This window comes from Quercus lobata, chromosome 2 (genome assembly GCF_001633185.2).
Source record: "Quercus lobata isolate SW786 chromosome 2, ValleyOak3.0 Primary Assembly, whole genome shotgun sequence".
In the NCBI taxonomy this organism is placed as follows: Eukaryota; Viridiplantae; Streptophyta; class Magnoliopsida; order Fagales; family Fagaceae; genus Quercus; species Quercus lobata.
Genome location: NC_044905.1, coordinates 67449138 through 67461989, shown reverse-complemented (window position 1 = coordinate 67461989; position 12852 = coordinate 67449138). Strand labels below are relative to the sequence as shown.

General features: G+C 33.4%; 1 protein-coding gene across 1 annotated transcript; it reads right to left on the bottom strand.

Annotated features, from left to right (window-relative positions):
* Nucleotides 1-4883: 4883 nt before the first annotated feature.
* On the bottom strand, nucleotides 4884-6458 carry LOC115978173 (malonyl-CoA:anthocyanidin 5-O-glucoside-6''-O-malonyltransferase-like). The gene has a single exon (XM_031100197.1). The coding sequence runs from the start codon at nucleotides 6397-6399 to the stop codon at nucleotides 4987-4989; it is 1413 nt and encodes a 470-aa protein (XP_030956057.1). The 5' UTR covers nucleotides 6400-6458; the 3' UTR covers nucleotides 4884-4986.
* Between the last annotated feature and the right edge of the window lie 6394 nt (nucleotides 6459-12852).

Genomic DNA, 12852 nt, shown 5'->3' with positions numbered 1-12852 from the left:
AATGCCCAGATCGACTTGATGTGTTCTCTCCACCTCGCCTTTACAAAGAGTACCCGGATCGGCGTGTGTTGCTGCTGAGAATTGGAACAACAAGCTTGCATCTCCTCCATTGTTACCAAGAAGAGACATAGCTTGTGCGGCTGCGAAAGGTGTCTTGCTGCTACTAGCGGCTTCTTTGTTCAAGTGGATTAATGCCCTACTCCTGGCCAAGGCTTTTTTTGCCTTAACTGAAGGACTATCGTGGGCTTTAGGAGGAAGCCCAGTCTTGTCAGTTACACCCCCAAACTTCAGATTCGGGCCCAAAGACAACAGGTCCTGCCCAGCCATGTCCAAATTGGATTTGTGTGTAAAGCCCATCTCAGGAGTCTCCTTCCAAGCTTTATTCCCGTTGCTGGCCTTATTCCTTACCAAGGAATCTTTCTGTTTTGAGCTCTGGCATGATTTCGTGGGGTCCGACTGTTCCAATCCCTTTGTGGTCCCCTTTTGTCCTCCTTTCCTACGTGTAACCACCATCCACAGTCCGTACTTGTCCTCTTCATGCGCCATTCCACTACTCTCGGCCACGTCACTGCCAGCCCCGTGCCAGCTAGTGTCATGCATTCTTCGTGGGCTAGTACTATGCGCCTTAGTACTAGATAGCTCCTTCTCCGGCAACAATTCTTTCTCTGGTGATGGCTCAGTACACCGGACTGTATATGGGCACGCTTCCTTTTTGTGTCCAATCCTGCCGCATACGAAGCAGAGCTTGTTGACGCCCTCATACACCACTGTTTGCTCAAATTTCCCAATGAGCACAGTATTGATGAGCGGTTTATTCGCATCTACCTGTATGCATAGCCTAGCATACTTACCCCGAGCTTCCATGGCGGTATGAGTATCGACTCTCAAAACTTTCCCAATGGCTTCCCCGATCTTTTTAAGAACTTCTGCCTCATAGAGTTCAATAGGCAAACGATGTAATCTAACCCAAACAGCTATTGACGAAACGTTAGCTGCATCCGGATTGAAAAACAATTCCCACGGCCTTATGGAGAGATAATGCTCTCCTATGAACCATGGCCCTTTTCTCAAAACTACGTCTAAGTCCTCCTTCATTGAGAACCTCGTTAAGAAAAACTCATTTCCGAGGTCCACCTAGTCTAGTCTCCCACTGGGTTTCCACAGTTGCTGGAGTTTGTTTTGGATGTAGGTAAAACCTATTTTCCTTCCGTAAAGCTTGACAATCAAAGCTTTCGACCACGACCCCCTTATACGCAGTTTAGTTTCCTTAGATAGCTTTATTGCCGCTAAACCTTCGCGTAAACCAGAAACTTCTTCATCGGAGTCAACATCATCCTCCATTTGATCGTAGAAATCGAAGGCTTGAGCATAAGCTCCTGGTATTTCTCCTACCAATTTTTCCTTGAAAGACTTGTTGAGTGAAACCCAAGCATTGTTATTCCGTGGATAGGAGCCATTCTCATTGGCCCTTTCTCTGAAATTAGCGTGATTGACATCCTTTACCTTCTTCTTGCTTCTCAAGAGTTCAGCTTCCTCTTCCCTTAAGAGAGCACGGCTTCCTCTTTCCTTGAGAGAGCATGACATTCTTTTAATTACTGGCATCAACAGTAGAGAGCCACATAAAGTCTTACATGACATTTTTTTTTTTTTTTTTTTGAGAAGGACTTACATAGTTACGTGACTTCCATAGTATAATATTATATATAAGAAATGTACAATAATATTTAATATATAATTTTAAAATATTAAATAATAATTAATTTTAGTATAAATTTATTATTACGTATGTGGATTTGTTATTTTAATTTTCTAGAAATAAGATCCTCTTTGTTATATTTTGGTTTTTTTACTTTCTAAATATAAGATGTAAAATGCTAAAAAATTACATAAATTATTTTTAAAAATTATATATATATATATATATATATATATATTTTAAGCATACATATTTATTACTATTAGTTTATTAGTATATGAAAAAAAGCTTATTATTTATTTTTATAATTTAAAAATTACTAATTAAATTATTTATGACATCAATCGAACCATAAAACCGATAACCAATTCCTTTTTCAATTCTTTGACTGTACCGATTTTTAAAATTATGGGTTTACTGCAATTTTCCTTTTAATTAAAATGTCACACAAATTTAACATAATACAATTTGGACTTGCCCACATTTTTTTTTTCATTTATACTCTAACCCTCCTAACTTGAAATCATGGGTCGGTCCCTGCTAACACCTTCTCATTTTCGTCACCCACTCTTGAGCCCGCAACCCATTCTTTACCAATATAATTTTCTTTTTCTCCATATTATAACTAGAAACCAAAGCAATGTACTTTTTATTGTTAGATGTATTTAGCACCAAAGTAGTGTACTGTTTGATTCTTATATTATATATAGGATCAAAACAATGTACTTTTTATTTCCAAGATTTTAACTAAAACCAAAGTCATGTAACTTTTCTTCTTTGTGATGTAATTTCAAAGTTATTCAATAAAGATTTATTTCATGAAAGTTTTATTATTTTTACCTTCTAAATAAAATAAGAGGCAACTCAATTGTAAAACTCTTTGTTAGGTTTATATTTTTATGTAATTGACATATCCTATGACAAAACACACCTTACTTGTATTTGGGTAAATTTAAGTAGGTTCAAGATGATCATTACAAGTGGTTATATTGAAGACATAAAGATTACTCAAGAACTGCTCAAGAAAAGCCGAATCTACAAGTTTCGATACCTCCTCAATACCTGTTGATCTATTGAGGTTTACTGAAGCTTGATACCTGTCTCGATCTATTGAGCTTACAAGATTTCTGATATAGCCTGCAACGTTTTGATTCTTGAAGGCTATTTGTTTATGAGTTTGTATAATTCTTATAGGACTAGGAAAGCCCAAGGTTTGTGTAAACTTAATTGGAATAGGAGAGCCTATTCAAAAGGCCCATTAAACTCCTATTTAAATAAGGAGGTGGAGAAAGAAAACCCTAATCCTAAAAAGTTTCATAAGGTTTTCTTTTTGAAACCTTAGCCTCCTCTTATAGAAGAAATAGTTGTTACTGTGTCTCTTGTATGCCTTTGGGTTCTGTAACCAAGTAAATTCTTTAGCCCCAACATTGAAGATCTTATTAGTGTTTCTATGTGAAACTGTTGCAAATCAACTACAACAATCAAAGGGTTGCTAAGGACTTAGTCATGTACTAGGATCCGTGCAAAGGAGTTAGTCATAGATTGGAGATTTGTTCAACAAAGGAAAGAAGGTTACAACAAGATCAAGTCCAATTGGGTATTAGAGCGAAGGTTCGACTGTAGGTTGGTATTTTGAGATAGACTAGGATAGTGGTAAAATTCCTAATATTTGTAATTGGTTAATTATTGATTAGTGGATTCTTAGAAGTGGTGACCTTAATTCACCCGGTGGGGTTTTTGCCTTGTTAGAGGTTTTTCCCATTTGTCAACAGATTACCGTGTCAATTTAATTTCCGATGCATTTAGTTTATTTAGTAATTTGTTGGTGTCTTCATGATTTGCATGCAATTGAACCTAATTAATCAACTTGAATAATTGAATTAATTAACTGGGGTCAAGCTATCTTAACCTAACACTCTAAATTTAAGGGGTAACATATATATAGTGGAGTAATCACTCCACACCCATGATTCTTATTTCAAAAGTGTTAAAATTTTCTTTGAGTATGATGCATAATATGGTTGAATGATGATGACATTTTTTTGGATTGAATGTATGTTTGTCTATAACATGTATGCTCAATAAATTCTCATTTTGCAACATACCACCTGGGCTTAGATCTTGGATTCTAGATTAGTTCTTTATCTATGTAAAATTAATGATAATGAATATTCATTGGTATGAATTAACAAGGTAGAGTCCAAAATCTTAATTATTTTCAATAGATTGTTTATTCTCTTTATTGCTTTATTTTATATCTTTTTCTTAGATTAAATTCTTGTCTAGTTTATTTAATTTCAAAAAACCAATTTTTATAAACTAAATTAAGATTATCTTGTAAGGTTTGATTAATTTTCCTACATTCATACAAGTCCCTATGAGTTCAACTTCGTTCTTGTCAAACTATACTTCGACATGGTTCTTGCACTTGCAAGGACTTTAAAATTTCCACAACACTAATTTCAAAGAAGGTAGGTGCTGAAAAATAAAGCACATATTAACTCCATATATATATATATATATATTTTTTTTTTAGAAATAATTACAACATGCTGCTAACCCAACAGCTTGAACCCTTTCCCTCCTAGACCCCAAAGCACTTTGTGCATTTGTGCATGGGGAGGTGCTAATTCAACTACAAAGCCTTTGGCTATTAACTCCATATTTTAGATGTGTAACACATTATTAATATTTTTAATTTATCTGCAGCACATACATATTTATACTACTAAATACGTACTAATAACAGGATTCCCTTTGGATTTCATAATTTTGCGTACTAAAATATTCTCGTACAAATTCTTAAACTTTCTAAAATACCTCTATCTTTTAGTTAAATAATTTTAAATAAAAAAGGTTAAAAGAGTAATTTATTGTTCTTAAGTTTTAGGCTGAACAAAAGAGTAATTTACTGTTTCTAAGTTTTTTTTTTTTCTCCATTCTGCCTAAAAATTAGGGTACTATTTCTATCTCACTTTTAAATATTATTTCAAATTATCTAATCTCTTTCTTAAAAAAAAAAAAAAAAAAATACACACAATTGTTTTAAACATTATGATACTATACCCCAAAAAAAAAAAAAAAAATCCTCATATATACGCACATACATATAAACTAAAATAAATATAGAAAAAGTAATCATTATTATTTATTTATCCAAATAAAATTGAGTCATACCACTTGAGACAAGTATAACATAAGTCGTCTTTATTTAATAATTTAGTGAGTAATGAAAACAGAGCTCCTATTTTTCTCCCTCTAAAGCACCTTGTAAAAACAAGAAGATGATCTTAAAGGCTTTGTAAGCCAGTAACAAAGAGAGAAGCAAATCGGTCCATTTCATGCTTCTTTAAGACCATACCAACTTCAACTCCTCCATTCCCATTTTTGCTATCCACCATAGAAGTTGCTTTAGTTCTGTGTATGTTCGTGAGCTCCACTTTCTTAGGTCTTCCCCAACCAAAATCCCTCTCATAATCCCTGAATTTGTTTGACCAGGCAACCGAAATCACTTCCGGTTGGGTTTGGGTTCCTTCAACTTCCTTCTCTCTCGTCACCATTTCAATCAATTTATCTGCTTCATTAAGAAATCCCTTCATCTTTTTGATGCCATCAATGATCCTATAAGCAGCAATGGCCAGCCCAGATTCCTCCATTAACTCTCTTGCTTCGGCACCTATACCACCTACTCCAACACAATTACCAAAATAATTGGCTGGAATCGGAGGGTCTAAACGAGACCGGAAATTAGCTATGATATATAGGTAGATCATTTTGTTACTTTCTACTTCTTTGGCTTTTGCCACACAAACCACTGTATATGCAAATGTGAGGACAAAGGTTGATAAATGGAGTGGTTCCGATGTGTTTGTTTTAGTTTCACCATTCTTATCACCCCATGACAAAACCCTTTTCCTGATTTTTTCTATATCTGTACGGCTTAACTCGAATGTGGCTCGAACAATGTCTGCTGGAACCTCAAAATCGAATGACTTCAGGCTTCGACGGCTATTCATTGCTAACAAACGGTTTGAGAACATCGAGTCGAGTGTAGCTGGGTATTTGACAACGGTTCTGTCAAAGAATGGTGTTAGTTCTGGTAGTAAAGTTGCGTTGTTCTTGGTGATCAGTTTTTCGAGTTTGCTTATATAAACCCATGAGTCCAAGAACAATGACATGGCTTTCCCATCAAGAACCGCATGGTCCGCAACAATGCCAAGGCAAAACCCTTTGCTTGGAAAGAGAGTGACTTGCAATGTCAAAATTGAAGCTTCTGAGTCTGATGTTTCCAAGTGGGGTACGAGAGGACAAAAGTCTCTAGCTTCAGTTACGTGGTGTCCAGATAGATTGTCAAAGTTGGCATCAGATTCAGCTATAGTGAGTGAAATGGAATCACCGGGAGTGTAATGGATTATGGGTTTTTGAGAATTAGGAGGCCATATTAGTTTCCCAACAAGTGGGAGAAAGTGTGCGAGAGTGAGGGAGAGTGAGTGCTTGAGTTTGGAGAGGATTGAGTCAAAGTAAAGATGGTCGTCTAAGTGAGTATGTGAGTAGAAGGAAAGAAACTCAATTGGTGTGGATTTGAAGAAAAAGAGGTCAAAGAGAGTGAGTGGAAGTGACAACTCAGTGGCTGTGTTTGGGGAGTCAAAGAGCGGAGAGACTCTGCAAACTTCCAATAGTTTCATCGAATTTTGCGTTGCCATGAGAGAGAGAGAGAGAGAGAGAGAGAGAGGGAGCTAAGATCAGTGATGCCTCTGTGAATCTTTTATAATGTAATTGGGATGAGAATTAAATGGTTTGCACAAAATGCAACGTTTTTTAAACACCGTTTATTACACATCGCACACATTGAAATCATGATTTGAAAGCACAATTTTACATCAAAAAATAAATTGAGTGTGCGGTATGTGCAATAAGGTGTGCACTAATAATTACTCTTGTAAAATACTAATACCAAGCTTTGCCAATAGTTCTTTGTAAGCGTGTGAGTTAATATTCTAAGCTCAATTCTTAGGTTGTGCTTTCTTTCTACCGTTATGGGTCTTTAACATTTGCCCAAAATTTCAAAAGATTTGATGTACATGCTAGCTCATCTATTTACATCTTTTGTATTAATCACTCTTCTGTATCTTTAATTTTGATCTAAAATTACAACAATGTAACAACCCAGTGCGATTTTGAAATCATATGCAATTTAATATACAAACAACAGTATCAGCAAATTTCCATTTCCTTAAAAGTTGGCCACACATTGCAACTAACACCCCAGCACAAAACAACCCCACACTAAATACTAGCAAATTTCTGGCTTACCTTTTTTTTTTTTTCTTTTTTTTTTTTTTTAAGGTGGCTAGCTTACTTTTGGGGGCCTATAATTTGGGCTCCTTTTTAATCACACCTGTCCATAGCTACCTAAATTAATTGTCGTATTATGGGCCGGGCCTTTTGTTCTGGTGGGCATCCAATATTTGTTTATATTGCTTATGTACTCGAACCCAGATTCAACTATGGGCACTAGATATGGGCTTTTTTTTTCTTTCCTTTTTTGCAAGTAGTCTAATACAAACTAATATAACCATTAATACTATAAGTACAAGGTTTTTTTTTTTAGAAATTCTAGAAGTAAAAGTTAGCTCAACTGTTAAAGTTTCTAATAATTGAATAAGAGATCTAGATTTGGATTCTCGCCTACACCAAAAATCAACTGGTGTCTTAGTTTGATGATAAAAAGTTATCATCCAAAGTAGACGCCATAAATTAAAACTTTCAAAAAAAAAATTTTGATCAATGCATTTTTCACCCAAATATATGCTAGGTAATAGTCATTTATTCTAATAACTCTTTCCATCGATTTTATATTCTTATTTAGTGTTTATGATATATGGTTAAGTGCTGTCACATTCTTCCACTTTTTTATTTTTTTACTTTTTTTATTATTATAATGAGGATGTTGTTGTGTTTACAGGATTGTTGGAAATATAGATATAAGTGGTGACACTGATTTAAATGTGTTAGATATGGTAGTGGTCCTACTAAAACTTTTTAACCATGATGCGCTTTTCTTTTAGCTTTTCAATTTCTTTGAATTTCTTTAGAAATATATGTTTACAGCAATAATCTTCGTTTCCATCAGACGTACAACCTTTATGCATTTGCATCTACCATGTTTAAAGTTGATGATTTATTTGGGGGGGGGGGGGGGGGGGTCAGATTATATATATACTTGAAGAATGGATAGAAAAACAGTATTCTAACATCTTTTCAGTTTTCGCGGATTGATGAATCTAATTAATTTTGATAGTCCTTTAAAAAAATAATTTAATTTGATAGAATTCTTAGGCTGGAAATTTGTATATGTTGGTGACATAGGAATCAACAACATAAGCATGCTAAACAAGCAAAACTATTGTGATGCACTTGACCTTCAATGATTCATGCCACATTTGACACATGAGTTATGAACGTTACAAACTTACAATATTATCGGCGGTGTCCTTTGTCTTATACGGCAGTCAACTAGCCAATCATCTATTATTTTTGAGGTTTTTCTAATTTTCTTCCCTAAACCGACTTTGAGATGTATGTATATGTAAAAGTGATCAGTTGTAAAATAATACAAGGCCAAAATGGGAAATTAACATTAATTTTTAAACAATATAATTAGTAGTAACAGTTTTCAAACTATATTTTTTACTAACATCTCGAGTTTAAGAAACTCGATTTAGGGCCTATAAATTAAGTCTTTAAAACTAGATTTTCATGGGATGATCATGTCTGATGTGGCATTTTTTTTTCACATGACGACCACCTGGAAATTGAGTCTCTAAGACTCGATTTATAAGCCATTTACAGCACGCACAACACCCAGCAAAACTTAACACCTAGCAAAACTCAACAAGAAAAATTTTGAAAAAAAACAAAGTTACAGAGAAACCAAGCAAACAAAGTTACAGAGAAAAACTCACCAAGCAAAACACATCAGAGAGGTTAAACCAAGCAAACTCATTATTTCTCTTCTCTCTCTCGTTGCAGATCAGTGTGAGGTGGAGATTGGCGTTGGGCATGGGATGTGGAGATCGCCGTTGGGCATGGGTTTCTGGCGTTTGGGTCAGATTTGGGTGGCGACAGTGGCGGCGAGATCGGCATGGTTGTGGGTGATTTTTTGATGGTTGGTTAAGTTTCGACGGTGATCTGAACCCAACCCACGGCTAGCCACGAGCACTAATGACCACCGACAGCCACCCACGCCCCACCCACGACCACACATGGCCCACGTCAATCTGATCTTTGGTTTTTTTTTTTTTTTTTTTTTTTTTTTTTTTTTTTTTTTTTTTTTTTTTTTTTTTTTTTTTTCCTTCATCTCTCTTTGATGAGATGAGAGGTGTAAAGGCCTTAAAACAATACATAAAGGGTTTATAAATCGAGTGTTAGAGACTCGATTTTCATGTGGACGTCACATGGAAAAAATGTCACATCAAACGTGATCAACCCATGAAAATCGAGTCTCAAAGACTCGATTTATAAGCCCTAAATCGAATCTATTAAACTCAAGATACTAGTAAAAAATATAGTTTGAAAACTGTTACTACTAATTATATTGTTTAAAAATTAATGTTAATTTCCTATTTTGGCCATAATACAATTACATTCATTCAGTATCATATATATGGAGGATCCCTTGGATATAGAAGCTTATATATTATTTCATCTTCATATTTCTGTCTTGTCTAACTATTTCCTTTCATTTTACCACATTGATCAGTTACAGACTCAAGAATTTTTTTTTTTTTTTTTTTTTTTGAGTTTTCAACAGGTATGCTCCTGATGATTGTTCTTTATTATCAAACTAAGGCATCAATAGGTTTTTGGTTTAGGCGGAGATTGAACCTCAAATCTCTTATTCAACTATCAGAGATTTTACCAGTTGAGCGGACTCAAGATTTTGATTAACAAGAACAAGATTAAACCAAAGATTGAAGAAAAAATTATTGCTAAAAATATTACTTAATATAAGTAATTATTAATTAATTAATCAAAAAATTTGATTAACATATAAAAATATTTTTTTTGTTTAATTTTTAGCTTTTTTTTTTTTATATACAACTTAAAATGTATAACTTCTTATTTTTAGCTTATTTTATTTATTTATTACGTGTCTAGTATTTTAGTATAATTATTGTTTATTTTAAGGTGCTTGATAATTTAAAATGGATATAAATATATATTTTTTTAAAATAAAAATAATTAATATAGTCATTAATATATGAAGTTAAAAGATTAACACATATAAGTATAAGATATTCGAACAAGTCATTTGTTTACTTAGAAGTAAAATGAAAATAACACATAATTAAGCATAGAAGTACGATGATACTTATGATTTTTAAAAAGGTTTTAAGTGTATCTTGGTTTTGATTATATAACTTTTTATTTATTTTTAATTAACTTAGTATTAATGTTTATTTCTTTTATCTTACGTTTTGTTTCCAACTATAAAAAAGGTGGGGTTATTGTATAAATCCTTTAAAAGTATACAACATTGTAGAAATTGATTTGTTGGGATGGTTTAGGTGGGTTTGAGGCAATTATCGCCTTTCCTCCTTCCCTTCCACCCTCTTGCTCCACCTTTCTCGGTATTTTATTTATTTATTTATTTATTTATTTATACAAGATAGAATTTCTATTCTAACCTAATTTAAGTGTATATGTATATGAAACTCTTTCCTAAAGACTTGAACTCTAGCCCTTACCCCCCACTCCCCATAAGCATTTATACTTATGGAGTGACCACCGCACCTAGGGTATGCGGTGGCCTTTCTCGTTATTGATAAGAGGAGTTTATGAACTAAAGAGGCTAAAACCCCAAGTTAAATTAAATCAATTAAGTTATATAATAAATGTAATAAATATGATGAACGTTATGAGAGTACTTAAGGGTTATATATGACACCATTGCATATCCTTGGTGCAACAATCACTTCACAAGTATAAGTGCTTTTGGTTTGTAGGGGAGATAAGAGCCGGAATTCAAGTCTCTAGAAGAGAACTTTACACACATATACACTTAAATTATGGTAGAATAGAATTTTTGTCTTGTATAAAAAAGGGGCCATATATGATACTACTGCTCATTATTAGCATGATGATCATTCCATAAATATAAGTGCTTGTGAGGTATGGAGAGTAAAGGTGGAGGTACAAGTTTCTAGAAGAGAGTTTCACATATATATATATATACTTAGATTAAGTTAGAGTGAAATTTTAACTATCTCCAAAAAAAAAAAAAAAAATGGGGCTATATATGATGTCATGCATTTGTCATCTGTAAGCAATGAAGATAAATAAAAGTAAAGTGTTCTCTTCCTTGTTACACAACCAACTTCCAAGAGATGGGCAGCCAAAATTTCATGCCATCATTCGCTTCAACATTGCATAATAATCTTTTCAAATTATGCAAAAACCTTAAACGTCCAAGCATATGGTATTGTTAAGCAAAGCATGAGGCCCATTCAATATATATATATATATTTATAGAGGGTAGAGTTCAAGTTATACCTAGTGTAACCTTAAGTAATGTTACATCACTTAATAACTTTTTATTGGATTAACCTTTAAAAAATTAAAGCATTGAATTATATGTTCTTAACACGCACACCAAGTTTCATGTCAATCAAATGTTATTTACCATTTGTTCTAGAAGCCCATATTTTATGCACAATTTAAAATGCAAAAACTTTAGATTTAAACATATGATCAATAATATAGTTATTGATCTTAGATTATTTTGAAATTTTGCAAGCATGCAAAGTATAAAAATAGAATTTAATCCAACAGTAGATTTGTTAAAATTCGTATCCAATAAAGAAATATTAAATGATATAATATAACTTAGAATTACACCAAGTTCAACTTTAAGTAATGTTACACCACTCAATATTTTTTAATTAGATGTGAATTTTAACAAATCGACTATTGTATTACATTATCTTCGTATAACATCATACCAATAAATTAATCTATACCAACAAACATTTTTTTTCTTCAAATTTGATGGAAATAATTTTTAAAATTATAGAAAGGGGGGAATTATTTATAAATATTAGAGAGTCTAAACAAAATTAGCAGTCTTTTGGGCACTCCCTAGGATTCCCTCTCATACATAATAGTGATAAATAAAAGATGTGCAACTATCAAATTTTTTTCACGTTGCTTAATTGCTTTCTTTCTCTTTTCACTAGTCCATTTGCAAATTCTTTAGTTTCTCTGAATACATGATGTGGATAAATGGTGCAGTCCCGTTCCAACAAAAACCCGCAATCATAAACCAGCGAGGCCAAAATACTGTTGGCTGTTAGTCAATTAATCACAAGTTTTGAATCCACTTCTAATATAATAAGTTTATAGCCTAATCTCCATGATAATTAAGCTTAATCCATATTTGACAACCCATAATTCAGTCAGATTATTCCTTGTAATACCAATATTCAACAAAAATTCTATTACCCAATACCTATCTCTAAAAACCCCCTCCTCTTGCCTTACCAGGATTTCCAAATACACTTCCATCAATGTGGTGTCCAAGCAACTATAATTGTATGACCTTGGGGAGATATTGTTTCACAGGATTAGGAAGATATTTAGAAGTATTCTTAGTGCTAGGTGTGGAGTTTCGTGTATTAATTGGTTAATTGATCACTGCTAGTTTGATATTTAGCAATAAAACTACATACCAATATAAGATGACAAAAAGTTGTAGAAAAGGCACATGAAGACATCATCCGTATATATACTGATTGGTAGCAATGATTCACATATACTGTTTCTACCGAAAAAGATCCACATATACTGTCCTCTAGCACGCGCTGAGTCTTGTGCAATCATGTAGTCATGTCGTATCTATATGCCCTTTTTTACCAAACCAATTCTTTATATAAGCTGCTTTGCCATTTTCACATGCATATGCACTTTGTTATGTCCACTCTTTTGTCAGCTGTGTGATTACTGATTCCTCATCGCTTTGTCAGTACAATCCATAGTGTTGCTCTTGAAGTGAAAGGATATAGCAAAAGATGTCACATTTTCTCCTGGTTGATGCTAATACAGTAATACATATCATTGAGAAATTTGCACTTGCAAATATAGGAAAGCCACACTTA